Consider the following 27,791-nt stretch of genomic DNA (forward strand, 5'->3'; position numbering starts at 1 on the left):
CAACCTCATCCACAATCTGTGGCACACACATTTTCCGCTCGCTCCACCCGCTCGCTTATGAAGACACGATCAACGAAATAACAAATGCGCTGACGCCAAGAACAAGAGACTTGTCTGAAGAGACGACGTGTCCGGCACCACTGTTGAAGTTGCCAGGACGGAAGGATGGATCAGCATCGGCAGTGACGGTTGCAGTTGACTTGTCGGTCACGGTGACTGAGACCGACACTGTGGCTGTTTGTGTAACCGGCTCGGCAAAGAGACCCCCATCGAAAGTAGAGACGCGACCAGGGACGTTGGTGATTTGAGGCAAGCAAGGCTCGCTCGCGCAGGTCTGGACGATGGTGCGCGTCGTGGTCAAGCCAGGCTCGGTGACAGTCTCGAGGAAGGTTGAAGTGACGACAGCATCAGTCGCCTGAGGAATAGTGAGGACGGCACTGAATGGTGTTGGGCAGTCGGTGCAAGTAGCTTGGGTTGTAGTGAAGCCCGGAGGAAGGACACTGCCTGATGGTTGGCATCCCGTGATGCCGGTGCAGGTCTGGGTGATGGTGTAAGTCTCTGGCCTCAGACCCTGAGAGCACTCTGGGCAGAAGGTGGGATAGACTGTTGTATAGACTGCTGTGAAGGGATCATTGTTGGTCCCTGTGGGCTCAAGTTGTTGAGGGAGGATATAGATCGAGATCGGTTCAACCCTGGTAACGGTGAGGGCATCTAACGTTGTGGTAGAGGAACAATCTTCTTGTCTGCGGTAGACCCTTGCGCCAGCCGCAACGGCTGCGAATGCAAAGATGAGTTTCAACATTTTTGTAAAAGGCGAGAGGTGAGCTGAGGTGAGCTGAGGCTGGTCGGTTGGTTCAAGGTTGTCGCGGTTGAATTCAGGGTCCAAGAGTAGCAAGAATCTCGGGCTGAAGAAGGAATGCGGACAAACTCTATATCAGGACATCTTGATCTGAAGATGGACCGATATCGTATGCCTCCCGTGCCTCCTTCAACCCGGCCGCCAAGCCGTTTGTCGACATCTGACGTCCATCTCCGGAACGTCATGTCCACTCGGGCGCCAACTCTATTGTTCATCCAACCCTCTTGGGGACTGGAAAGACGCCCCCCCGAGGGCCTCTCGAGAGTCTCACGGCCGGAACAGACGCAGTTCTCACAAAGCCCTCATACAGCTGCAAAGGAACAGTATGAGGGGGTTTGCTCGAGGGAGCGGCTGAATGCGAACTTGCCAAGGTCTTTGTGACTGCGATCGTGATGCCTTCTGATCAGAGACTCCAATACCTGGCCTCGCCCAGCGCCACTGTCCGGGTGCGGTCGTGTGTGGGGGTATCTGTAGTCTGCAGGACTGCCTGTCTTGTTCGGGAACACAGGTTGGGATAGCTTCAACTGTCACGGGCCGTCCTGGTCAAGGGTGAGTGGTAACCGGATCCGAACAAGAGGCAGAGATCGGAAATAAGAAAACTGTCAAAGCTTCCGTGGGAACGGTGAGATTGAGTTCAAGGGTCTAGGCTCTTTGTAGGGTGTGTGTCTTGGAACTAGACGGGATGACGGCTGACCAACCGCGACGGCTCCCCCGGGGAAAACCGCGCCAACTGTTGCGTAGATCTCTCGCATTCCCTTCCCGTCTTTAGTTGCGGTCTAACTCTGCTAGTGTGTTATTTGACAACAACTCCTCACTCCTCCACTCTCTCAGACCGACAGAGTTGACTAATGCACACACCCCCTCGGGATGGGGACCTCCGACTCACCGTCCACTTCTTGTCAGTTCGTTTCCGGGCTGTGGCGGTGATATTCCCAAAGAGGCACCAGAGCAGGTTGAAAGAGGCGGCCGAAGAGGAGGACCCGCCACAACAAGTAGTCCACAGCCAGCAACGGTTCGGCTACATTGAACGCCTCCTGCTGGGGAGTTAAGGGAAGCTTGGACGGATTTGGTCAAGATGGACTTCAGCTCCCTCGAACCGTCTCGCACCTTATTGCGTCTGACTGACCTCCCACATACACACACAAGCACGCACAGAAACGACCCGATAGCTATGACCCACCAGCAACGCTTTCGTACGGAGACTGCAGGTCATCCTAGACCTCGGCGGCAGCTAGCGGAGAGAGCTTCTACTAGGCATCGAATAAGTAAGGTTGGTAAGGTGCAAAAAAATGGCTGCTAAGAACGGGAGCAGATCCTCCCCTTATCAGGACGACCCGCAGAGAATAGGGCCAGGCGGATGTTGTCATCTCAACCGTCGTTCGTCCTGCGGGCGCGGAATCTGAGATGACGGGAGTCTAATGCTAGTCAAATCACCTTAGCTATGTGTTTTCTCACCTTGCCTGCATACCAAGGCTCCTGTGGCTCTCAACCACATCACCCTCCACCGCTGACGCTACCGACGAACAAACAATGTGATTGTCTACCATGGGCCACCACTCTGAGAACTCTGAGAATTACCCACCTAGTACTCACAGCAGTCTTGCTGTCTACCTACGCCGAGCGCGGAAAATCCGCCGTGGGCTCCCGAAGCGGCTCTAGTTTCCCCTCGGTTGACGGTCTTGTCTTAGATCTCCAAAAACGCCAGAACCCATTCTCACCAATCGCTTCTGAAAAGCATCACATCTTTGGCCGGAACGAGCAGAACTCGGCCAGATTCAGTCACAGAGTAGGTAGCCATGAAGTCAGGCGAGGTATCAATCCTCCTGTTTTCGAATGAGATGGCTCTGGCCTCTCTCATGCCTCTGCCGTATCCTCGACGAGAGGCACTCGGCCCGGTAACAAGTTCGCCACGGTTTGCTCGCCATCTCTCCCTCTCTCTCGCCTCTCCTCTCTCCTCTCTTCTATTTGCCTCTCTTCGCTTCCGATATCTACCCTATTTTACATCTCGTCATTACTTGGACGTTGCAATCGAGTCCGAGGTAGAGTATCCATCATCCTCATCACACAGAGACATTGTGAGCCAGCTTGGCATGCGCCTTGGACCGAAGACAGATCCCGCCATCGTCCGCATAGGATACGACATTCCACACGCCTCCGGCCCATTCTGTCGGTTAGGAACGCATCAGTCTCACGGCAACAAGCTACAGCAGAATCTCTCCATTAAAACAATCGAGCCATCTTCGTTGACCGTCGTACAAGAAACACATCGAGTATTTGTTTCACGGCGTCCACACACTTTGGCCTCGAACGCTTCTCTTGTTTGCCTTTTCTCTCTTTTTCCTCCCCCCGTTGAAACAGCGGCGCCTCCCGTCTTATTCGAGAGATGCCACTGCATGGTCAGTAGTCGACCAGATATTTCCTTGTACGACTCTACTATACCTTAATATTCCGAAAGGAAACAAAAGAAAAGGATCGGCTCTGATTAGCAACAACGACGTTACACAACTAAGGTTAACCTTGCTGCTGCTCGGCTTCCAGACCTGGTGTCTTGGACGGTCTTGAGACTATCGTGCAGGAATCACGCAGCGGCGCTTCATCATCACCATGAAGTTCAACACCATCCTGGGCCTGATGGCCGCCGCCAGCCAGTACTGGCCGGCCATTGCCCTGCCTCAGTTCCCCGATAATCCTGTCTGTGCTGCCGGCATCACATCTGTCGAAGTACAGCCGGTGCAGTTCATCGTCAGACAGCCCATCTACATCAGCGCCTACTTGCCAGTCAACACCGTCCTGGTGCTCGACGATGGGCTGACGCTCACCATCACAAATGCTCCATTGACCTTGGTCACCGAGATTGACAAATTGGGAACGCTTACGTCCCAAGTAACTAGGTGAGATATTGACTCTTCCCATAGTTCTCATACCCGGACATCCAAGCTAACACGACCACTTAGAATCATCGACCAGGTCTCATCCATCCCGAACGCCTATGTCACCATCACAAGAGGTGGCCAGGCCGGATCTGAGGCAAGCACAATCACAATATTCCCCTCGGGTCCAGATGGCGTCGGAACCTACTTGGTATTCACCCCCTTTGCCAACATCGCGGCCACCACTGGCAGCAGTGTTCCAGAAACAGCAACTGTCCTGGGCACTCCCATCGATCCGAGTGGCTTCGTCACGCAGTCTGTGCCAGGGGCGAGCAGCGTCATCAACCCCGGACCTAGCCCTGCCTCAGTTCCGGTCACAATCGCTCCCACAGCTTCCGGAGGTGCTGCGGCTTTGCCTCAGATCTTTGCTACCGTCAACGTTGGTGGTGCCACGGGCGTGCCCAGGAACTTCACCGTCGTGGACTCGGCTGGATCTGCAGGTACGGTCTTTGCGCAGACTTTTGACAGCTTCTCCATCACTGTTACTGGTCCTCAGAACGTCATCACGGTTCTCGGTAACGCCGGTGTTACACCCGCTGCCATCACTTTACCCGGTAACAGGGGTGTGACGCAGACCGGTGCCGATGCTGTGCTTCAGATTATCCAGACTCCGGGAGGCGAGGCCGATTTCCTTGCCAGGCTCACAACCGTAAGCATTCAGGGCCAGAATGGCCAAACCGGAACCTTCACGCTTATTCCGACGGCTGGCAGTGTTGGTGCGGTAATCGTACAGACTGCAGCACCAGCTCTTGGTGCCATCTTCCAGACCATCAGCGTTGCCGGAGCTACGCCAACTACACTTTCTATCCTGGCACCTGAAGGACAGACCGGAACAGTCATTGTACAGACCACGGATGGCTTCACAGGCCCCGCTGCTGGCCCGTTTACAACCGTCACTGTTGGCGGCGGCCAGGGTGATACCCCTGCGACTGTGACTATTCCTCCGGCCGCTGGTGCGACGGACGGCGTCTTCACCGTTCTCGTTCAGAGTCTGGATCCTACGGCCTTTAACGGACCTTTCCGAACTATCACGGCTGGCGGTAACACGGGAGGCTCACCAGTCACCATCACTGTTCCTCCCTCAGGCACCGGTCAGACCGGCACCGTCGTTGTTCAGCCTGCCATCACCTCCTTCACCGGCCCTTTCACAACCATCACAACTGATGGCAACACTGGATCTCTTCCAGTCTCGCTCACCATAGTCCCCGCCGGCAACCCGACTCTGGGTACCGTCATTGTGCAGACTCCCTCAATCACTGCTCGGCCTGCCCTCTTCAGAACCTTGGCCGCTCTCCCGATTGCTGGTCTCGGTGCCACAATCACCTTGCCCTTATTAGGAAACTCAGCTTCTGCCCCTGGGACTATTGTTGTCGCCGTGGGATTGGGCGGAGACGATCCGGCCACAACTGCACCAGCCGCTCTGGCTGCCAACCTCGTCACGATTCGAGGTGACTATAACGGCACGGATCCGTTGACCCTGACGCTCCCTTCTCAGGGCGACAACCCGGTTGCCACTATCGTCGAGCAATTGCCCGTCGGCTTCAGCGCCGGTGTCAGTATTGGAAGCCCTGCCGCAACTACGGCTGTGCCTCCTATCACGAACGCTGCTACGCAAGCTACCACCCCTAGTGTATCCGCCGCAAACCCGGCGGCTTCGAACGCAGATGTTCTCCCGAATATTCTCACCAGCGGCTACTCGGGATCTGTGCCAACCACGGTCACATTGCCTCCTCTGGGAACCCAAACGGCCTCGCAAGTCTTGGTCCTTACGCCATTGATCAACGCTGCCGGTTCTGCTGTGCCTGACCCTGCGGGCTCTGCTACGACTGTGGCTCCTAATGTGATCAACACCATCACCACTGGATTTGGCGGTTCTCAGCCTACCACCGTCACCGTCCTTCCGGAAGGCCTTGCATCTACTGCTCCCGTCGTCTTGGTGTTGACTCCGGATCCAGCTGCTGCGACCGCCGCGGCGTCCCAAGGTGCTCTGCCTGGTTCCTTCACCACCCTCACCGGACCAGCTGTTGGGTTAACTCCCACCACGCTGACCATTCCGCCCGTCGGAACCAACACTATCGGTACGGTTGTGGTTCTGGGTGACCCTTTGGCCACTGCTACTGCTCAGCCAGGACAGACACAGACACAGGATCCTGGTGCCAACGGAGTCCCATCCAGTCTCGCACCTGGAGCTCTGGGTGCCTTCACCACCATCCAGAGCGGTTTCAACGGCCTTCAGCCCTCGACCTTTACCGTTCCTCCTGCTGTTAGCGGCGCTCAAGGAACAGTTGTCGTCTTGACTCCTACTAACGCAGCTGCTCCCCAACTGACTCTCCCTGCCGGAGTGCCATTCGTTACGGTAACTACTGCTGGTGATGTCCCCGCTGTGCTAACAAATGTGTTGCTTCCCACGGGAACAAACACTCTAGGAACTGTGCTCGTCCAGACCCCTACTAACATAGCTGCTCCTCAACTTACTTTGCCTGCTGGTGTTCCGTTCACGACGGTGACGACCGCCGGCAACGTGCCCGCCGTTGAGACGAACGTGTTGTTGCCGACTGGCTCAAACACCCTAGGAACAGTTCTCGTTCAGACTCCTGCTATTCCAGCTACTTCTCAGCTAAACCTCCCTTCTGGTGTGCCCTTCGTGACGGTCACAACACCAGCCGACGTTCCCGCCGTGGAGACAAACGTGTTGTTGCCATCGGGAACGAACACTGTTGGTACCGTTCTCGTCCAGGTGCCGTCGTCCTTGTTCACGGCTCTGCCAACCGGTGCTGCCACCACTCCGGGTGCAGTCAACTCTGGCTTGGTGCTTCCTGGACTCACCATCCCTCCTGTTTCCATTAGTCTGCCCACCATCATTCTATCTGTCCCGAGTCTTAGCCTGGGTTCCTTCATCACTTTGACCCAGGGTGGACCGGTAGCAACAACCGCCATTCTCCCTCCCTCCGGCACCAACTCGGTGGGCTTCGTGATCATCCAGACACCGACTGTCGCCGCGACTGCCGCTCCAGGCGCTGGTGTCTTCACGACTCTCTTCCAGGGTTTCTCCGGATCCGTTCCTCAGACTACCACCTTGCCACCGACGGGAACCAACACCCTCGGCGTCGTCTTGATCCAGACGCCCACGGTCTCTGTGGAAGTCAACATTCTTCAGACCACCACGATTGGCTTCACCGGATCACTCCCCACTACCGTCACCGTGCAGCCGTCTTCAGGTGGCTCTGGTCTCGTGGTCGTTCAGACCCCGTTCACAAACCCCTTGGTCTCTGCCACCAACGCGGCGGCCAACAGCTTCATCACCACCACCCAGGGCTTCACTGGCATTGCGCCGACCACGATTACTTACTTCCCCGGTGGAACTGACACTGTTGGCACGGTGGTCGTTCAGACACCCATCTTTTCTGGTGGTGCCGTGACTGTGCCATCCATCTCGTTGGGTCTGCCGAACATTCAGATCACCGTTTCTATCGGCGGACCTGTTGCGGCGACATCTACTGTTTTGCCTTCCGGCACCAACACTATCGGAACCGTGATTATTCAAACTCCGACTGCTACCGGGGCCGGAGGCGCAACGACCCCCATCGTTGACCCGGCTATCACCGCGCCCGGCTTCGTTTCTGTCACCACTGGCTACACTGGATCCACGCCGACTACCTTTACTGTGCCGCCAACCGGCACCCAGCCCGGAGTTGTCGTCGTCCAGACTCCTACCTCTGGCGTTGCTGTTGCCCCCAACAGCTTCATCACGGCTGTTACTGGATTCACCGGCACTGAGCCTACCACGCTGACCATTCTTCCTACGGGAACCAACTCTGTTGGCATCGTTCTCATCCAGACTCCTACGAGAATCAGTACGACTGTTCTTGTCAGTATCAGCGGTGACCCTCCACCACCTACTGTGCCAAGCGGCTTCATCCTCACCACGACTGTTGGCACCGGCACTCTGCCCACCTCGGTCACTTTCCCGCCTTCGGGCACCAACCCCGGAAGCGTGGTCGTCCAGACTCCGTCTGTTGGCACCGCGGCTCCTGGTGTCACCAATGCTTTGCCCAACGTCATCGTTACGAGCGGGTTTGCTGGCTCTGCCACGTCTACTCTTACGCTTACTCCCTCATCCGCCGGCGATCCGACGACTTTGATTGTCTTGACGCCTACTTCTGCTGCTGCTGCTCCTTCAGTCACCGTTGCTCCAGCATCGTTTGTTACTCTGACAAGTGGATTCTTCGGCACTGCACCGGCAACTACAACTTTGGCACCTGTGAACGCTGGAGATCCAGGGACTGTCATTATTCAGACACCTCTTCCCACGTCTGGCCTTTCGTTCCTCACTACCACCGTCGGCTACACGGGAGCTGTGCCGACTACCGCCACAGTATTCCCATCTGGGACTGAGACCGTTGGAGCCATCATTATCCAGACTCCCTTCTCTCCTTCTTCACCCGCGGTTACGAATGTTGCCCCTACACCTACGGCTCCTGGCTTCTCATTCATCACGGTTCAGACTGGATACTCTGGCACCGGAACTCAGACTACCACTATTCTGCCTACTGTCAGCGGCAGTGTTGGTCTTGTTCTTATCCAGACTCCCACCATTGGACAGGATCCTGCGACTTCAACTCCTGCGATCAACATTCCAACCACAGGGCCAGCTGCAACTCCGACTGTGGCACCCGCGTCGCTTGTGACACTCATCAGCACATACACCGGAGCGGTTCCATCGACCACTACGCTCGCTCCCGCTGGCACTGACAGTCTGGGAACCGTCATTGTCCTTCTCCCAAGCGCCACGGGAACCCCTGGAACTACTCCAGGTGCCAACTTTGCGACTCTCATCAGCACCTACACCGGGTTGGTGCCATCGACCTCGACTATCCTCCCTACCGGAACCAACACCCAGGGAACTTTCGTCATCCTTGTCCCGAGCTCTACTATCGACCCAGGTACCCTCAGTGCCGGTGCTCCAGCTATCACATCTTCACCCAGTGCAGTGTTTGCCACTCTCACTTCCACCTATGGAGGCTCGGTCACCTCATTCCAGACTGTGCTCCCATCGGGAACTGGTTCGACTGGCACCCTCGTCGTCCTCGTTCCGAGCAACGTGCTGGCTTCTCCCACAGCCACGCCCGCCATTCCTCTTACTACTGTCACGTCGACGTATGGTGGCTCTGTTATTTCAACCGCCATAGCTTCACCTGCAAACCCTGGAGACCCAGGCACTCTGATTGTCTTGGTCCCAAGCAATGTTGCGAGCTCGACTGGTGGCGCTGCTCCTGGCGTTGGCAACAATGTACTCACAACATTCCTGTCCACCTACACCGGCTCAGTCCCTTTGACTACCACTGTCGCCCCGGTCAACTCCAACGATCCCGGAACGGTCATTGTTCTCGTCCCGAGTGCAACGAGCGGAGCAGGCGCCGCGACGCCCACTGCTGGTGGTGTCATTACCAGCTTCTACAGTGGCTTGGTGCCTTCGACATCCGTGTTGCCTTCAGGTCCCTCTGGCGAGCCGGGTGGCACCGTCATCTTCCTCCCGAGCAGCACCAGTCTGCCAACCGCCGCTACAACGGCTTTGGCTGCCGGTCTCTACACGAGCACGTACGGAGGCTCCATCACTCTTACTTCTACGCTCCCAGTCGGGCCGTCTGGAGAGCCCGGTGCTACAGTCATCTTCGTTCCCAGCAACACTGCTGCACCCACTTCTGCGACCACCGCGTTGGCTGGAGTTCTCACCAGCTTTTACAGTGGACTGGTGCCATCGACTTCGGTCCTGCCTGCTGGTCCTTCTGGCGAGCCGGGTGCCACCATCATCTTCCTCCCTAGCAACACGGCCACTCCATCTGCTGCGGTGCCGACTGCCGGTGGTTTGTTCACCAGCTTCTATGGTGGTTCCGTTACTCTCACATCCACACTGCCTACTGGGCCTTTCGGTGAACCGGGTGCGACTATCATTCTCATCCCGACTCCCACTGCCACGCCCAGCCCGGCTCTGCCGAACGTCTTGACTAGCACGTATGGAGGCTCCGTTACCTTGACCTCTGTCTTTCCTACCGGCACCAACGGAGATCCTGGACAGACAGTCATCTTCGTGCCAAGCAACACCGGCGCTCCTGGCGCCACTGGTGCAGTGGCTCTGCCTAATGTCTTGACCAGCACATACGGTGGTTCAGTCACCCTGACCTCAGTCTTGCCCACTGGGCCATCGGGTGAGCCGGCGCAGACCATCATCTTTGTGCCGAGCAGCACTGCTGCTCCGGGACTGCCCAACATTCAGACCAGCACTTATGCAGGCTCAGTCACTCTGACTTCAGTTATTACTGACGGTGGTGTGAACGTGCCTCCGCAGACCATTGTCTTTGTCCCGGGCGTGACCATCGTTCCCAGCAACACTGATCCTGCCGGACTTCCCAACATCTTGACCAGCACCTATGGAGGCTCAGTTACTCTGACTTCTGTCCTCCCTGTTGGACCATCCGGTGATCCAGCTACCGTTATCTTTGTGCCGAGCGCGACTGGCGTTCCCAGTAACACTGGTGCCGCAGGACTTCCCAATATTCTGACAAGTACTTATGGAGGCTCAGTGACTTTGACTTCAGTCCTACCAGTCGGCCCATCTGGCGATCCTGCCACAGTCATCTTTGTACCGGGAACTCCTGGTATCACCAGCAACTCTGGTGCTGCGGGCCTACCCAATATCCTCACGAGCACCTACGGAGGCTCAGTCACTTTGACTTCAGTTTTGCCAGTTGGCCCGTCTGGAGATCCTGCTACGGTCATCTTCGTACCTGGTGCTCCTAGTGCCACTCCGACCATCACTGCGGCTCCTACGCTGCCCAACGTCTTGACCCAGACCTATGGCGGCTCCGTCACGTTGACCACTGTGCTTCCCACAGGATCTGCGGGAGACCCTGGTGTGACTGTTATCTTTGTCCCCTCCGTTCCAGGAGCCTCATCCGTTGATCCTACTCAGGCTCTCGGAAATGTGCTGACCAGCACGTACGACGGATCGGTCACGCTTACGACTACTTTGCCTGTTGGCCCATCTGGTGATCCGGCGACTGTGGTCTTGGTCCCAAGCAATACCTGATACCAACCAGCACCGCAGCGGCAGGCCTTCCCAATATCCTGACGCAGACTTACGGTGGATCTGTGACTTTGACATCTGTTCTTCCCACGGGACCTTCAGGAGAGCCTGGCGCGACGGTCATCTTTGTTCCCGGCCTGCCAACTACAGCACCAACTGTTCCATCCGTTGGTGGAGTTTTGACGAGCACTTACGGCGGTTCAGTCACTTTGACGACTACTTTGCCCATCGGACCCTCTGGCGACCCAGCGACCGTCATCTTGGTGCCGAGCAGCACCGGGGCCGTTGGCCTTCCTAATATCCTTACTCAGACATACGACGGTTCGGTGACCTTGACGACTGTGCTGCCTACGGGCCCCTCAGGTGAGCCTGGAGCTACAGTTATTCTCGTCCCTGGCCTCACAACTACGGCTCCCATTGTTCCATCTGTGGGTGGTGTTTTGACCAGTACATATGGCGGCTCGGTCACTTTGACAACTATCCTACCTGTTGGCCCATCTGGCGATCCGGCAACAGTTGTATTGGTGCCAAGCAGCACTGGAGCAGCCAGTTTACCCAACATTCTGACCCAGACATACGGTGGATCGGTGACATTGACAACTGTCCTCCCTACGGGTCCTTCGGGAGAGCCTGGTGCGACTGTTATCTTTGTGCCAAGTTCCCCGATTGCTACACCGACTAATGCTCCTGGGGGCATCTCGACCAGTACCTATGGCGGATCAGTTACTCTTACGACCACCTTGCCTATCGGCCCATCTGGTGATCCTGCTACTGTCATTCTGGTACCAGGTAGCACAGCAGCCGCAGGTCTTCCCAACATCCTTACTCAGACGTATGGAGGCTCGGTTACCCTCACCACTGTTCTGCCTACTGGCCCGTCCGGCGAGCCCGGCGCGACGGTCATCTTTGTACCAAGCTCTCCAATTGCCACACCTACCATTGCTCCCGGCGGAGTGTTGACCAGTGTCTATGATGGCTCAGTCACGTTGACATCGACTTTGCCCGTCGGCCCATCTGGTGAGCCTGGAGCCACTATTATCCTCATCCCTACCAATACTGGGGTTCCGTCATTGCCCAACGTGTTCACTTCGACGTATGACGGTTCGGTTACGCTCACCACTACCCTCCCAGTCGGACCTTCTGGAGATCCCGCGACCGTCATTCTGGTGCCGAGTCAGACTGCTGCTCCCGCTGTCCCAAGCAATCTCTTCACTAGCACGTACGATGGATCTGTCACCCTAACCACGACCTTGCCCATTGGCACTGTTGTTCTGGTGCCCAGTCAAACTGCGGCTCCTGGCCTCCCCAACATCCTCACGTCTACCTACGGAGGTTCGGTCACTTTGACCACCACATTGCCTGTTGGTCCTCCAGGAGACGTTGTCACGGTCATCCTCGTGCCCAGCCAGACTGGCGCTCCTGGTCTTCCCAATGTCTTGACATCGACATACGGTGGCTCGGTCACCCTCACTACCACCTTGCCCGTTGGGCCTTCTGGAGATATCGCGACTGTCATCTTGGTTCCAAGTGTGACGCCTGCTCCTGGCCTGCCAAATGTCTTGACGAGCACTTATGGCGGATCGGTCACGTTGACGACTGCTTTGCCTGTTGGACCGTCTGGAGATCCCGTCACGGTTATCCTTGTGCCGAGTCAGACTGCAGCGCCTGGTCTACCCAACGTGTTGACCAGCACCTATGGCGGATCAGTCACTTTGACCACCACGCTACCCGTTGGTCCCTCTGGTGACATCGCGACCGTGATTTTGGTACCCAGCTCTGGATCGAATGGCGCTGGCCTCCCCAATGTGCTCACGAGTACCTACGGAGGCTCAGTCACTCTCACAACGACCCTGCCTATCGGACCTTCAGGCGACCCGGCAACTGTCATTCTTGTGCCTAGTTCTGGCGCGAACAATGGTGGTCTTCCCAACATTTTCACGAGCACGTATGATGGCTCAGTTACCCTTACAACCACGCTTCCCATTGGGCCCTCTGGAGATCCAGCAGAAGTCGTATTGGTGCCCAGCTCTGGATCCAACGGTGGTGGTCTACCTAATGTGCTTACGAGCACTTACGACGGATCAGTCACCCTTACGACGACTCTGCCTGTCGGGCCTTCCGATGATCCCGCCACGGTTGTATTGGTTCCCAGCACTATTCCTTCTATTACGGCAGCTCCCGGTCTTCCCAACGTGCTTACGAGTACGTACGATGGTTCAGTCACTCTCACGACGGTTCTGCCTCTTGGCCCGTCTGGAGATCCGGCTACCATCATCTTAGTCCCGGGTGGTACCCCATCTACAACGCCCGCGCCTGGTCTTCCCAACGTGCTTACGAGCACATACGGAGGCTCGGTTACTCTTACTACCGTCTTGCCCCTTGGCCCCTCCGGTGACCCGGCTACTGTCATCTTGGTCCCGAGTGCTACTCCTACCATCACGCCTGCACCCGGTCTCCCCAATGTGCTTACCAGCACGTATGGTGGTTCAGTCACTCTCACAACGGTCTTGCCTCTGGGACCATCTGGAGATCCTGCCACCATCATCTTGGTACCCAGCAGCGCCGTTCCTCCACTCATCGACATTTCTCTTGGAATCAACCTTCCAGGACTGTTCACTAGCACATATGGAGGCCCATCCACCATTACAACAGTCCTGCCAGTCGGCCCATCTGGAGATCCTGCCACCGTTATTCTGGTACCTAGCACTCCTCCGCTCATCGACCTCTCGATCGGCATCAACCTCCCCAACCTGTTCACCAGCACCTATGGTGGTTCGGTCACCCTCACGACTACCCTACCCATTGGACCGTCTGGTGATCCGGCTACGGTCATTCTGGTACCTAGCAGTGTCCCTACTATCACAGCTGGACCTGGGTCACCCAATATCTTGACGAGCACGTACGCTGGCTCTGTCACCTTGACTACTGTCTTGCCGGTTGGTCCCTCTGGTGATCCCGCCACCATCATCCTGGTGCCCGGAGCCTCTATCACGGACGCCTCAGCCCTGCCTAATGTGCTTACGAGCACTTACGCCGGCTCAGTCACTCTCACGACCGTACTTCCAATCGGTCCCTCTGGCGACCCAACTACGATCGTCTTGGTTCCCGGCGTCACTCCTACAGACGCTCCGGGATTGCCAAACATTCTCACAAGCACGTATGGCGGTTCTGTGACACTCACTACTGTCCTTCCAGCTGGTCCTTCCGGCGACCCGGCGACGATTGTGTTGGTACCCAGTGCCCCTATCACCGGTGCCCCAGGACTGCCCACTCTTCTCACGAGCACGTATGACGGCTCAGTCACTCTCACCACTGTGCTTCCAGCCGGCCCCTCCGGAGACCCGGCGACAATCGTCCTGGTTCCGGGAGCCTCCATCACGGACGCCCCCAGTCTGCCGAATGTGCTTACCAGTACCTATGCCGGCTCAGTCACTCTCACTACCGTCTTGCCTATTGGGCCCTCCGGAGATCCGGCTACGGTCATTCTGGTGCCTGGCGCGACGAGCGATGGCGCCGGTGGTCTCCCCAACATTCTCACCAGCACTTACGATGGCTCGGTGACGCTTACCACTACTTTGCCCATTGGTCCTTCTGGTGATCCGGCAACTGTTGTTTTGGTGCCATCCTCGATTGGCGCTGGCTTGCCCAATGTTCTCACGAGCACGTACGATGGATCGGTTACCCTTACAACTACCCTGCCTATTGGGCCTTCGGGAGATCCGGCGGAGGTGGTCCTCGTACCTGGAGCGAGCAACATTGGTACTGCTGGCCTTCCCAACATTTTGACAAGCACTTACGACGGCTCGGTCACGCTTACCACTACTTTGCCAATTGGTCCCTCGGGTGACCCGGCAACGGTGATCCTGGTCCCAAGCGCCGTCCCAGGTGTAACTGCGACTGGCCTTCCCAATGTACTAACATCTACGTACGATGGTTCCGTCACTCTCACCACTACATTGCCCATTGGCCCGTCTGGAGATCCCGCAGAGGTGGTTCTCGTGCCGAGCGCCATCCCAAGCGCCACCGCGCCTGGTCTCCCCAACCTTCTTACGTCTACGTACGATGGCTCAGTCACAATTACAACGACGCTGCCGATTGGGCCCTCTGGTGAACCAACTGCTGTCGTCTTGGTTCCGGGCATCACGGCTCCAGCCCTTCCCAACGTGCTGACAAGCACCTACGATGGCTCCGTCACCTTGACTACCACTTTGCCCATCGGACCTTCGGGAGATCCTGCGACTGTGGTCCTGGTCCCAAGTATTCCTGGCTCTCCAGCATTGCCGAATGTCTTGACCAGCACTTACGATGGATCTATCACTCTCACAACTACCCTGCCTGCTGGACCGACACTTGTACTTGTTCCAAGCGCCACCAATGTGGGAGGTGGCTTGTTCACGAGCACGTATGATGGCTCAGTCACTCTTACAACTACGCTTCCCGCTGGCCCATCTGGCGAGCCCGGTGCCACTATCATCTTTGTTCCGACGATTTCCGTCGGTGGTCCTCCCAACCTCTTCACGAGCACGTATGATGGATCGGTCACTCTCACGACTACGCTTCCTGCCGGTCCTTCTGGTGAGCCTGGTGCGACCATTATTCTGGTCCCAACCGTTTCTGTTGGCGGACTTCCCAACCTCTTCACCAGCACATACGATGGCTCGATTACTCTCACCACTACCTTGCCTGCTGGCCCATCTGGAGAGCCAGGACCTACCGTGATCCTGGTTCCTGGCTTGACATCTGCTTTGCCAACGTCTGCCCTCCCGAACTTGTTCACCAGCACCTACGATGGGTCTGTCACTCTCACCACGACGCTTCCAGCCGGCCCGTCTGGCGAGCCTGGCCCCACTGTCGTTCTGGTCCCTGGATTGACTTCGGCATTGCCCAACCTCTTTACCAGCACGTATGACGGATCCATCACTCTTACTACCACGCTTCCCGCTGGGCCCTCGGGAGAACCTGGCCCGACAGTCGTCTTGGTTCCTGGCGCTACTTCTGCGCTGGGAGGCTTCTTGACCAGCACATATGACGGTTCAGTAACCCTCACAACCACTTTGCCCGCTGGACCTTCAGGCGAGCCTGGCCCGACTGTTGTCCTGGTGCCAAGTCTCACTGGTGCCATTCCCACGCCTACGGCAGACTTGAACATCCTGACTAGCACATACGATGGATCGGTTACCATCACCACCACACTTCCGGTTGGTCCTTCAGGAGAGCCTGGTGCCACCGTCATCTTGGTCCCGAGCATCACTGATGCTTTGACTACTCCCACCGCGGCTCTGCCCAACGTCTTGACCAGCACCTACGATGGCTCAGTCACCTTGACCACCACTCTCCCCGCTGGACCCTCGGGTGAGCCTGGGAACGTTGTCGTCCTGGTACCAAGCTCTGCTCTCGGAGCCTCTCCTGGCCAGTTCATCACGCTCACCAGCGGCTACTCCGGCGTCGTACCCTCGACGTCGACCATTTTGCCCACGGGCACAGAGACAGTTGGCGCGGTTGTCATTCTGGTACCCACGAGCAGTGCGGGCATCAGCTTCACCACCATTACGAGCTCGTACTCGGGTGCTATCCCATCCGCGACGACCATTTTCCCGACTGGATCGGATACCGAGGGAACTATCATCATTCTCAACCCCATCACGATCGACACTCCGGGGATTACCATCACGAGGCCGTACACTGGAACCGAGACTCTGACCTCAACGATTCCGCCCGCCGTGTCTGGAGACCCCGCGACCGTCATCGTCCTGGATCCCGCTCTCCTTCTCACAACTTCCAACGCTGGCTCTTTCACGACCATTACAAGCGGATATGATGGTTCCGTCATTGCCACGTCCACCATCCCGGCTGTCGGCACTGATGGACTCGGAACAGTTGTCATTCTGGAGCCAACGGGCACCGCTGCGCCCAGCGTCACCGTTTCTTACACCACCATCATCAGCACCTACGCAGGATCGTTGTTGGCGACCTCGACTCTGGCTCCCGCGGGCACCGATGCTGTCGGCACCGTCATCCTGCTGGTTCCCAGCTCGAGCGTCCAGATCCCTGGTGTCTCTTCTTACACCACGGTCACCAGCACCTACACTGGATTGTTGCCATCCTTCTCTACGCAGGCTCCTTCAGGAACTGACACTGTTGGCACCATCATCTTCTTCGAGCCCGAGGCCACCGCAACATCAGACGTGCCCTTCACTACCATCTTGAGTGGATACGACGGGTCCATCATCCAGACTTCTACTATTGCACCTGGCGCTCCTGGCCAGACTGGCACTGTTGTCATTCTTCAGCCCAGCTCGGTCCTCACCGCGTTGCCGACATCGTCTGCCAACTCTGATGGCATCAGCTACACCACAATCTTCAGCACGTACACTGGCGACATTCCTCTCACCACAACTCTTGCGCCGGCTAGCGGCGACCCTGCCAACATCGGCACCGTCATCGTTCAGTTGCCCAATGTCCTGGCCACTTCCAGCCCGACTATTAGCGTCAGTATCACTTATACGACGATTGTCAGCTTCTTCTCGGGATCTTCTCCGATCACCACCACAATTGATCCCGCCGCTGGAGGGAGCATTGGTACTGTTGTTGTCCAAGTTCCTCTCACCACCTCGGATCTCTTGGCTTCGCCTGGCATCTTCTACACGACCATCGTGAGCAGCTACCCGGGATCGGTCACTTTGACGACCACCATTCCTCCTGTTGCTACTGATCCCGCTGGTCTTGCAACCGGAACCGTCATTATCCAAGTGCCCGACTCTCAAGCCACTGGTACCAGTTCATCTGGCGATGCTCTGGCGGCCTCGTTCACCACCATATTCAGCAACTACCCGGGATCCATCACGCTCACCACGACTCTGCCTCCTGCTGCCACAGACCCAGCTGGCCTCGGCACGGTCGTCGTTCAGATCCCGGATACTGGAATCATTCCAACCGCCACCAGCGCTTTGGCTGCTTCCTTCACCACGATCTTCAGTACCTATTCTGGATCCGTTACTTTGGCTACCACTCTGCCTCCTGATGCCACTGATCCTGCGGGTCTCGGCACAGTCATTATCCAGATCCCCGACACTGGAGTGGTTCCCACAGCCACGAGTGCTCTGGGTGCGTTGTTCACCACGGTGTTCAGTACCTACCCTGGCTCAGTCACTTTGACAACCACTATTCCCGCCGCCAATCCCACGGGCTTGGGGACAGTTGTCGTTCAAGTTCCCGACATCTTGGATACTTCAAGTCTCCCCACTGGCAGTCTCACCGCTTCGCCGGGTGGCTTCTTCACCACCCTCTTCAGCACCTATGATGGCTCAGTCACCTTGACTTCTACCGTTCCTCCTGCGGCGACGGATCCCTCTGGACTTGGCACGGTCATTATTCAGGTTCCCAGCAACGTGCTCAACACGAACAGCATCTCTTACACCACGGTCACTAGTGCCTACACCGGGCTCATTCCTCAGACCACTACCGTGGCCCCCGGCGCTCCTGGCGATCTTGGAACCGTCATCGTCCAGGTTCCTACCAGCTCGATCAGCGTGGATGCCATTTCGTACGTGACTGTCACGAGTGGTGGCTTCACCGGCCTGGCCCCATTGACAACGACTATTCCTCCGGCCAACCCCGGAGACCCCGGTACTGTTGTCATCCAGGTCCCAAGTGCCACTAGCGCCCTTGGAGCTGTGTACACAACCATCACCAGCGGTTACCCTGGATCTGTTCTCGCAACCGAGACGGGTGTTCTTACCGGAGTGAATGGCCTCGTCACTGTGGTCGTTCTATCGCCGACCGGAACCGCCGCTCCATTGCCCACCATCACGGGAAGCATTGGCGTGTTCGTCACGGTCACCATTGGTTATGATGGATCTGTCATCGCCACATCAACCGGCTCAGTCACTGGTGTCGATGGTCTTGTTACTGTTGTCGTTCAGACTCCCACTATCGCCATCACTTCACCCACGGCCACCATTCCGGGTCTCTCCTATACCACAGTCACCAGCGGCTACGCTGGATCTCTCCTCCAGACCCTCGTTGGAACGCAGACGGGAGCCGATGGATTGGCCACGGTGGTCATTCAGACGCCCACAATTGCCATTACCTCGCCGACTGCCACTATTCCAGGCCTTTCGTACACCACCGTGACAAGTGGCTACGATGGCTCGCTTCTCCAGACTCTCATTGGAACGCAGACTGGTGCAGACGGCTTGGCGACAGTTGTCATTCAGACTCCCACTCTGGGTCTCACTTCTCCGACTGCAACGATTCCTGGCCTTTCATATACCACGGTCACAAGCAGCTACGCTGGATCTCTTCTCCAGACTCTCATCGGTACCGCCACTGGCGCTGATGGCCTCGCCACGGTTGTGATCCAGGTCCCCACAGCCTCCATTACCTCTAGCCCGACCGTCTCGGCTCCGATCTCATACACCACAGTCACCAGCGGCTATGGCGGCTCATTCATCCAGACACTCATCGGGTCTCTTCCCGGCATTGACGGCTACATCACCGTGGTCGTCAATATCCCCACTGGTACGGCATCTCTGCCCACGGCTACGTTGCCCGGTGTTTCGTACACGACTGTCACGAGTGGCTATGATGGCTCGCTTCTTCAGACCCTCATCGGCTCTATCACCGGCGCAGATGGACTTGCCACCGTTGTGGTCCAGGTTCCCACTGCTACGGCTACGACTACGCCCGCCGTCTCGGTCACTCAGTCCATCATCTCGTACATCACCGTCACGACTGGCTACTCTGGCGCCTCAACTCTCTTTCAGACACTCGCTCCCGCAGCCTCTGGTCTGCCAGGCACTGTCTTCATCCAAGTCCCGACCGCTGTGCCTTCAAGCACGCCTTCCCTCACCATCTCGGACGGCACTTCGTACACGACCATTACGTCTTTCATCACGGCTTCCGCCACCCAGATCTCGACTCTCGTTCCGTCAAGGACCGGCGATGTCGTCACTGTTCTTCTTGGTCTCCCCCGTCGGTTGGTGCTCGTCACGACGACGATCCCTGGTCTCAGTGTTACTGCCACCTCAACTATGCCAATAGGCTCCGATGGTGCCCAGACGATCATGATCCAGGTCCCTGGCATGGCCACGGCCACGGCGTCTCCCACGATCGGTGGCATCACGACCGTCTTCAACACCTACAGTGGATCTGTCACTATTATTCAGACGGAAACGCCCGCTCAGCCCGGAGATCCGACCACGGTGCTCGTCAACATCCCCGGTGTATTTGCCGAGGTCACTTCGACTCGCTTTGGCGCTCCATCTGCCGGTACCACCACCATCGCTCCCGCCGGCACCGGCCTTCCAGCAACGGTCATCGTCGATCTTCCTGCCATTTTCCAGACCGTCACCAGCGGCTACTCTGGTCTTGTTCCGGCAACGACGACCATTCTGCCATCAGATCCCACCGGAGTTGGCCTGGTCATTATCCAGACCCCGACTGTCTCCTCTGGCTTGCCGTCCATTACGCCTTCCACAGTCTTCACGACGGCGCCTGGAACTGGCTCACTCTTGGCCACAGCCACGATCACCGGCCCTGATGGCGTGGTTTCCGTCATTGTACAGACCCCAACGGCTCTTGGACAGATCCTCTCTACGGTCTTCACCACCCAACCGGGCACTGGAGTCTTGCCTGCCACCACCACCGTGACTGGCCCCGATGGAATTGTCTCTGTCATTCTTCAGACTCCCACTCTTCCCTCGGGAGCTGTTCCGACTACGGTCTTCACCACGCTGCCTGGAACCGCTGCTTTGCCAGCAACAACCACCGTCACGGGAGCGGATGGAATCGTCTCCGTCATCTTCTTGGAGCCTACAACCTCGAGCCAGAGCCCCGTGGTTCCTACTACGGTCTTCACCACCATTGTCGGAACCGGTGCTCTCCCGACCACTACTACAGCCAGCGGCCTTGGTGGAATCGTCTCTGTCATCGTGGAGCTCCCGAGCACTACTCTGCCCCCAGGAGTCACTCCCTCAACCATCTTCACCACCGTTCCAGGCACCGGAGCTCTCCCGGCAACGGCCACGGTCACCGGACTGGATGGCATCGTCTCGGTCATCATCTCCGAGCCCACGTCAATTCTATCTGGCATCTTCACCACCATCACCACGGGAGGACCGGTTGCTGCGACCAGCACCATTCTGCCCAATATCATTGGTGGCGTTGGCACGGTTGTCGTCCAGACACCGACTCTCACCGCCAGCCCCGGAGCCTTCTTCACGACTCTCACTTCTGGTGGTCCAGTCGCTTCCACTTTCACGCTTCCAGCAGCTGATCCCACTGGCCTCGGAACGGTCGTCATCCAGACACCCACTGTCAGTCCGGGAGCCTTGTTCACCACCATCACCTCTGGTGGCCCGGCTGCGTCGACCTTTACCATCCCAGCTGCCGACCCTACCGGCCTCGGAACCGTGGTTATCCAGACTCCGACTGCCCTCCTCGCGTCTTACACGACCCTCACCATCACCGGCTCCGTTGCAACGACCTTCTCAATCCCGCCTGTTGGTTCTGGCATCGGAAGCGTCATTGTGCAGGTTCCAGAGATCACTGGCACGTCCGCCTCGCCGCCATCCGTTACATCTGCTCCCACCTCGATTCTCAGCCGTGACCTCACCACCATCTTCTCCCCTTACACCGGAACAACAAGAATCACCACCACAATCCTGGTCAGCATCAGCGGCGATCCCACTCTGCCCAACACGGTCATTGTCTACGTTCCCCTCACGGAGACGAGCAGCTCTGTTGCTACACCGACAATCACCAGCAGTATCTCGTACATTACTCTCATTACGGGTGTTCCTGGAACCTTTATTGGCACCCAGACAACTACCCTTCCCGCCGGCAATGATGGATCTGCCACCGTCCTCATCCAGACTGCCCTTCCTCTGGCCACGTCCAGCCCCAGCGTCACTGTCTCGTACACGACAATCGTCACGGGCATCATTGGCACCTTTGCTGGTCTTCAGACATCAACTCTCCCAGCAGGACCCGATGGGTTGGCAACTGTCCTCGTCCAGAGCGCCGTCCCGTCTGCTGGTGTCTCTTTCACTACAGTATTGACGGGAATTCCGGGCACATTCCTCGGAACCCAGGCGACGACTTTGCCTGTTGGCACCAACGGCATCGCAACCGTCCTTCTCCAGACTGCCCTGCCCACGGCAAGCCCGGTCTCGTACACCACCATCTTCTCTGGCGTGCCCGGCACCTTCGTGGGACCTCAAACCACGACCTTGCCCGCGGGCCCCGATGGTCTCGCTACCGTTGTCGTGCAGAGCGCTCTTCCTACCTCGGGCGTTTCCTACACGACTCGCTTTACGGGCGTCCCTGGTACTTTCATCGGAGCTCAGACAACCACACTTCCCGCCGGTCCCGATGGACTCGTCACTGTACTTGTCCAGAGCGCGATCCTGACAGCAAGCGCCTCGTACACGACGCTGCTCACTGGCATCCCTGGAACCTTCTTGGGCTCGCAGACCAGCACTCTTCCGGTTGGGCCTGACGGCGTTGCTACTGTGATCGTCCAAACCGCGCTGCCTACTGGTGTGCCGACGTCCTACACGACCCTGTTCTCTGGCATTCCTGGCACATTCATCGCGCCCATCACAACCACTTTGCCCGCTGGACTTGACGGCATCGCGACAGTGCTCATTCAAACGGCGCTTCCAACTGCGACTGCAAGCCCGACATCGTACACGACTGTTCTCACTGGTGTACCAGGCACCTTCATCGGCGCTCAAACGAGCACCTTGCCTGTTGGATCCAACGGCATCGCCACCGTGGTTATCCAGACCGCCCTGCCCACTGGCAACCCAACGTCGTACACGACTTTGTTCTCTGGCATCCCTGGCACTTTCACCGCGCCTTTGACAACAACTCTACCAGCCGGAACCGACGGCATTGCGACCGTGGTCATTCAAACCGCACTCCCGACGGCCAGCCCGCTCTCATACACCACGGTATTCAGCGGCATTCCCGGCACCTTTTTGGGAGCCCAGACGACTACCCTTCCCGCTGGACCTGGCGGTCTGGCAACCGTTCTCATCCAGACAGCTCTGCCAACATCGAGCCCTCTGTCGTACACCACGGTGTTCACGGGCGTTCCAGGAACTTTCCTCGGTGCGCAGACCTCCACCTTGCCCGCCGGTACCAACGGAATCGCGACTGTGGTCATCCAAACTGCTCTTCCAACAGCCAACCCTGTGTCCTACACTACTGTGTTCACAGGACGTCCAGGAACCTTCTTGGGCCTGCAGACATCAACACTTCCTGCTGGCCCCGATGGCCTCGCAACCGTTGTCATTCAGTCAGCCCTGCCAACAGGAAGCCCAACTTCGTACACTACGTTGCTCACTGGCATCCCGGGCACTTTCTTAGGCTCACAAACGACGACGTTGCCTGCCGGTCTCGATGGACTCGCAACGGTCATTGTCCAGACTGCTCTGCCCACAGCAAGCCCCGTCTCATACACTACCTTGCTCTCCGGAGTACCAGGAACATTCTTGGGTGCGCAGACTACTACGCTTCCAGCTGGCTCTGATGGTCTTGCCACCGTCATCATCCAAACTGCCGTTCCTACAGTCCAAGCTGCATCGTATGTCACCATCGTCACGGGCATCCCGGGTACTTTTATCGGCACCTTGGCCTCGACTCTTCCCGCGGGAACCAACGGAGTTGGCACCGTCATTATCCAAACTGCCGTTCCCACGCCGACTTCGAGCAGCGCTGGTGTCACTTACACTACAATCTTGACTGGAATCCCTGGTATCTTCACTGGTACCCAGACGACTACGCTGCCCATCGTAACCGGAACTGTTGGCACCGTTCTCTTGGAGACTGCTCTCGCAACTCCAAGCCCGGTTCTCTCCTACGTCACATTGTTGACTGGTATTCCGGGAACTTTCATCGGTACGCAGGCGACTACGCTGCCGATCATCTCTGGCAGCGTCGGAACGGTTCTCTTGCAGACCGCCCTTCCTTCTGCCACCTCGTCACCCACAAGCAGTGTCAGTATCACGTACATCACCATTGTCACGGGTATCTTGGGAAGCTTCACTGGCACCCAGACAAGCACCCTGCCCATTCCGTCCATCGGAGTCGGTATCGGCATCGGCATCACGGCTACCGTCGTCTTACAGACTGCCATTCCCACTTCGGCTGTGCAATCGTACACGACCATCGTCTCTGGCGTTCCCGGCAGCTTCACTGGCACCCAGACCACTACCCTCCCCGGTGTTGGTCCGGACGGCTTGGCTACCGTGGTCCTCCAGACCGCCCTTCCCGTGATTACCTCGTACACGACCATCTTCAGTGGTGTCTTGGGCACTTTCACTGGAACTCAGACTACCACTCTTCCTGGCGTCGGCACCAACGGTCTCGGCACTGTTGTCTTGCAAACAGCCGTCCCCTCGACAACTGCGGCTTCCTACACCACGATCATCACGGGCGTCCCGGGCACCTTCATCGGCACCCAGACTTCTACCCTCCCTGGCACCGGTGCCAACGGCCTTGGCACAGTTGTTCTCCAGACTGCTCTTCCTGCCGCCACGTCGTACACCACAATCTTCAGTGGAATCGTCGGCACCTTCACCGGAACCCAAACTACCACTTTGCCTGGCACCGGAATCGACGGCCTCGGAACTGTTGTTCTGCAGACCCCCATTCCCACCACAAGTCTGTCATACACGACTTTGGTCACAGGCATTGCCGGAAGCTTCGTTGGCACCCAGACCACTACTCTTCCCGTCGTTGGCACCGGAAATGTGGCCACTGTTCTCCTCCAGACTGCACTTCCGAGCGTTTCCTACACTACCGTCCTCACAGGTATTCCTGGAACCTTTATCGGAACCCAGACCAGCACTCTGCCTGTTGTCGGCTCCAACGGACTGGCGACGGTCGTCCTCCAGACTGCACTGCCCGCCATCTCCTACACTACGCTTCTCACCGGAATCCCGGGCAACTTTGCTGGATCTCAGACGACCACTCTTCCCGTCGTCGGCACGGGCAACGTCGCGACCGTTCTCATCCAGACTGCTCTCCCATCGGTCAGCAGCACATCTTCAAGCTCTTCGGTCATCGTGATCAACACCTCCTACGTCACCATTGTCACTGGCATCTTTGGCACATTCGCAGGAACCCAGACAACTACCTTGCCTGCCGCCGCCACGGCCCCCGGACTCGTCACCGTCGTCCTTCAGACGGCTATCCCGAGCCCCGGCACGACTTCGTACACCACGATTCTCACTGGTGTCACCGGGACCAGCTTCCCTGGTACGAGGGCAACCACCCTGCCTGTCATCGGTACTCTTGGAACTGTTCTCCTGGAGACGGCTATTCCGGACGTTCCGACAACTTCCTACACGACAATTCTCACTGGCATCGCTGGCGAGACATTCGTCGGCACCCGCGCCACCACTCTTCCAGTTACGGGAAGCATCGGAACCGTCTTGTTGGAGACGGCCATCCCAGCCGCCACCTCGTACATTACGATTCCCACTGGAGTCGCTGGCGCCATATTCACCGGTATTCAGCTCTCTACTTTGCCCGTCACCGGCACCATTGGTACTGTACTTCAACAAACCGCCTTGCCGGCCGCTACTTCATACATCACGATTCCCACCGGAGTCATCGGAGCCACATTCACCGGTATCCAGCTCTCTACTTTGCCCGTCACCGGCACCATCGGTACGGTCCTTCAACAGACTGCTCTTCCGGCTGCCACCTCGTACATCACAATCCCAACTGGAGTCATTGGTGGCACCTTCACCGGTATTCAACTCACGACACTGCCCGTTACTGGAACCATCGGCACCGTGCTCCAGCAGACAGCCCTTCCGGCAGCAACTTCGTACATTACGATTCCTACTGGTATCGCGGGAGCCACCTTCACGGGTATCCAGCTTTCGACTCTGCCCGTTACTGGAACGATTGGAACCGTGTTGCAACAGACGGCTCTGCCAGCTGCCACTTCGTACATCACGATCCCGACCGGAATTCTGGGAGCTACGTTCCTCGGAACGCAACTTTCTACATTGCCTGTTACTGGCACGATTGGAACTGTTCTTCAACAAACCGCCATTCCTCTTGTGACTTCCTATGTTACGATCCCAACTGGAGTTCTGGGAGCCACGTTCCTTGGAACCCAGCTCTCTACTCTTCCAGTTACTGGAACCGTTGGCACCGTCCTTCAACAGACGGCAATTCCCAACCCCGTCACGTCTTATGTCACGATTCCCACGGGAGTTCTGGGGGCTACATTCCTCGGAACCCAATTGTCGACCCTGCCTGTTACTGGGACTATCGGTACGGTTCTGCAACAGACTGCTATTCCCAACCCCGTTACCTCCTACATCACCATTCCTACTGGAGTTCTGGGAGCCACATTCCTCGGCACCCAGCTCTCTACACTCCCCGTCACGGGCACCATCGGAACCGTTCTCCAGCAGACCGCCATTCCCGTCTTGTCCACTGGATACACCACCATCCTGTCCGGCATCGTTGGCACCTTTACAGGCACCCAGACCACGACTCTTCCAGTCACTGGAACCCTTGGCACTGTTGTTCTGCAGACGGCCGTACCACCAGCCACGTCCTACACGACCATCGTCACTGGCGTCTTCGGAACCTTCCTTGGAACTTCGGCGACCACCTTGCCCGCCACCGGAACCATCGGTACGGTGCTCCTTCAGACGGCAATCCCGATCTCGTATACGACTCTCCTCACCGGAGTCGCGGGCAACTTCCTCGGCACCCAGACGTCGACGATCCCGGCCGTCAGTGGTCTCGGAACCGTCCTGCTTCAGACCGCCCTGCCCACTGGATACCTCACTGTCACCAGCGGAATCACCGGCAGCTTCACCGGCACTCAGACAACCACCTTGCCGGCTGTTGGAGGAGGCCTGGGAACCGTGGTCCTTCAGACAGCCATTCCCAGCTCCGTTATTGTCTCTTACACTACGATCATTACTGGTGTCATTGGAACCTTCACTGGCACCTCGGTGACCACTCTCCCGGCCACCGGAAGCGTTGGCACCGTGTTGTTGGAGACGGCCATTCGTCCCATTTCCTACGTCACCGTCACCAGTGGCATCGTGGGCAGCTTCACCGGCACTCAGACCGTCACCCTCCCGACCACCGGAGCCGGACAGAGCATTGCTACTGTTGTCCTTCAGACCGCCATCCCAGCCATCTCGTATATCACCGTCACGAGTGGCGTGGTCGGCAGCTTTACCGGCACTCAGACAGTCACTCTTCCCACAACGGGAGCCGGCCAGAGTATCGGCACTGTTGTTCTCGAGACTGCTATCCCGGCCGTTTCCTACGTAACGATCCCCACTGGAGCGACCGGAACCTTTACAGGAACCCGCCTCAGCACCCTTCCAGTTACCGGCTCCGTCGGTACCGTCCTCGCTCAGACGGCCCTCCCGGTCATCTCCTACATCACGATTCCTACGGGAGTTACAGGAACCTTCACCGGCACCCAGACTACCACGCTGCCTATCACAGGATCTGTTGCGACCGTGCTTCTGCAGACCGCATTGCCCGTCATCTCGTACATCACGATCCCAACTGGTGTTACTGGAACCTTCGCGGGCACTCAACTCTCGACTTTGCCCGTCACCGGCACCATTGGAACAGTGTTGGCTCAGACTGCTCTTCCTTCGGTCTCATATATCACCATCCCGACTGGTGTTACTGGAACATTCGCAGGCACACAGCTTTCTACCTTGCCTGTCACCGGCACCATCGGAACTGTCCTTGCCCAGACCGCCCTCCCCTCCATCTCGTATCTCACCATTCCCACTGGTGTTACTGGAACCTTCGCGGGTACCCAATTGTCAACCTTGCCAGTCTCTGGAACTATCGGAACCGTTCTGGCGCAGACAGCTCTCCCAGTCATCTCCTACGTCACCGTCCCAAC

The 27,791-nt window shown here is 57.5% G+C and overlaps 4 protein-coding genes across 4 annotated transcripts; 1 reads left to right on the forward strand and 3 right to left on the reverse strand.

Moving 5' to 3' along the window:
- Nucleotides 1–55: 55 nt before the first annotated feature.
- BDZ83DRAFT_655469 (uncharacterized protein) lies at nt 56–802 on the reverse strand (the record flags this gene model as incomplete). Its single annotated transcript, XM_060510800.1, has 1 exon — nt 56–802. One exon carries the CDS (start codon nt 800–802, stop codon nt 56–58), a length of 747 nt encoding a protein of 248 aa, XP_060360696.1.
- Nucleotides 803–3,463: 2,661 nt separating this feature from the next.
- Nucleotides 3,464–4,771, forward strand: BDZ83DRAFT_529361 (uncharacterized protein; the record flags this gene model as incomplete). The annotated part of the gene is made up of 2 exons (XM_060503316.1): nt 3,464–3,750; nt 3,814–4,771. Coding segments are annotated over 2 exons (1,245 nt in total), but the record flags the coding sequence as incomplete, so codon positions are not given.
- An 8,173-nt stretch (nt 4,772–12,944) lies between these two features.
- BDZ83DRAFT_587101 (uncharacterized protein) lies at nt 12,945–16,676 on the reverse strand (the record flags this gene model as incomplete). The annotated part of the gene is made up of 7 exons (XM_060506008.1): nt 12,945–13,283; nt 13,995–14,277; nt 14,422–14,635; nt 14,789–15,039; nt 15,178–15,633; nt 15,661–16,106; nt 16,518–16,676. The coding sequence occupies 7 exons, from the start codon at nt 16,674–16,676 to the stop codon at nt 12,945–12,947; spliced, it is 2,148 nt and encodes a 715-aa protein (XP_060360698.1).
- Nucleotides 16,677–26,640: 9,964 nt separating this feature from the next.
- Nucleotides 26,641–27,702, reverse strand: BDZ83DRAFT_531518 (uncharacterized protein; the record flags this gene model as incomplete). The annotated part of the gene is made up of 3 exons (XM_060503325.1): nt 26,641–27,059; nt 27,156–27,302; nt 27,609–27,702. Coding segments are annotated over 3 exons (660 nt in total), but the record flags the coding sequence as incomplete, so codon positions are not given.
- Between the last annotated feature and the right edge of the window lie 89 nt (nt 27,703–27,791).

The sequence above is a fragment of the Colletotrichum acutatum genome (assembly GCF_030867785.1).
Source record: "Colletotrichum acutatum strain CBS 112980 chromosome Unknown BDZ83scaffold_112, whole genome shotgun sequence".
NCBI classification, from domain to species: domain Eukaryota; kingdom Fungi; phylum Ascomycota; class Sordariomycetes; order Glomerellales; family Glomerellaceae; genus Colletotrichum; species Colletotrichum acutatum.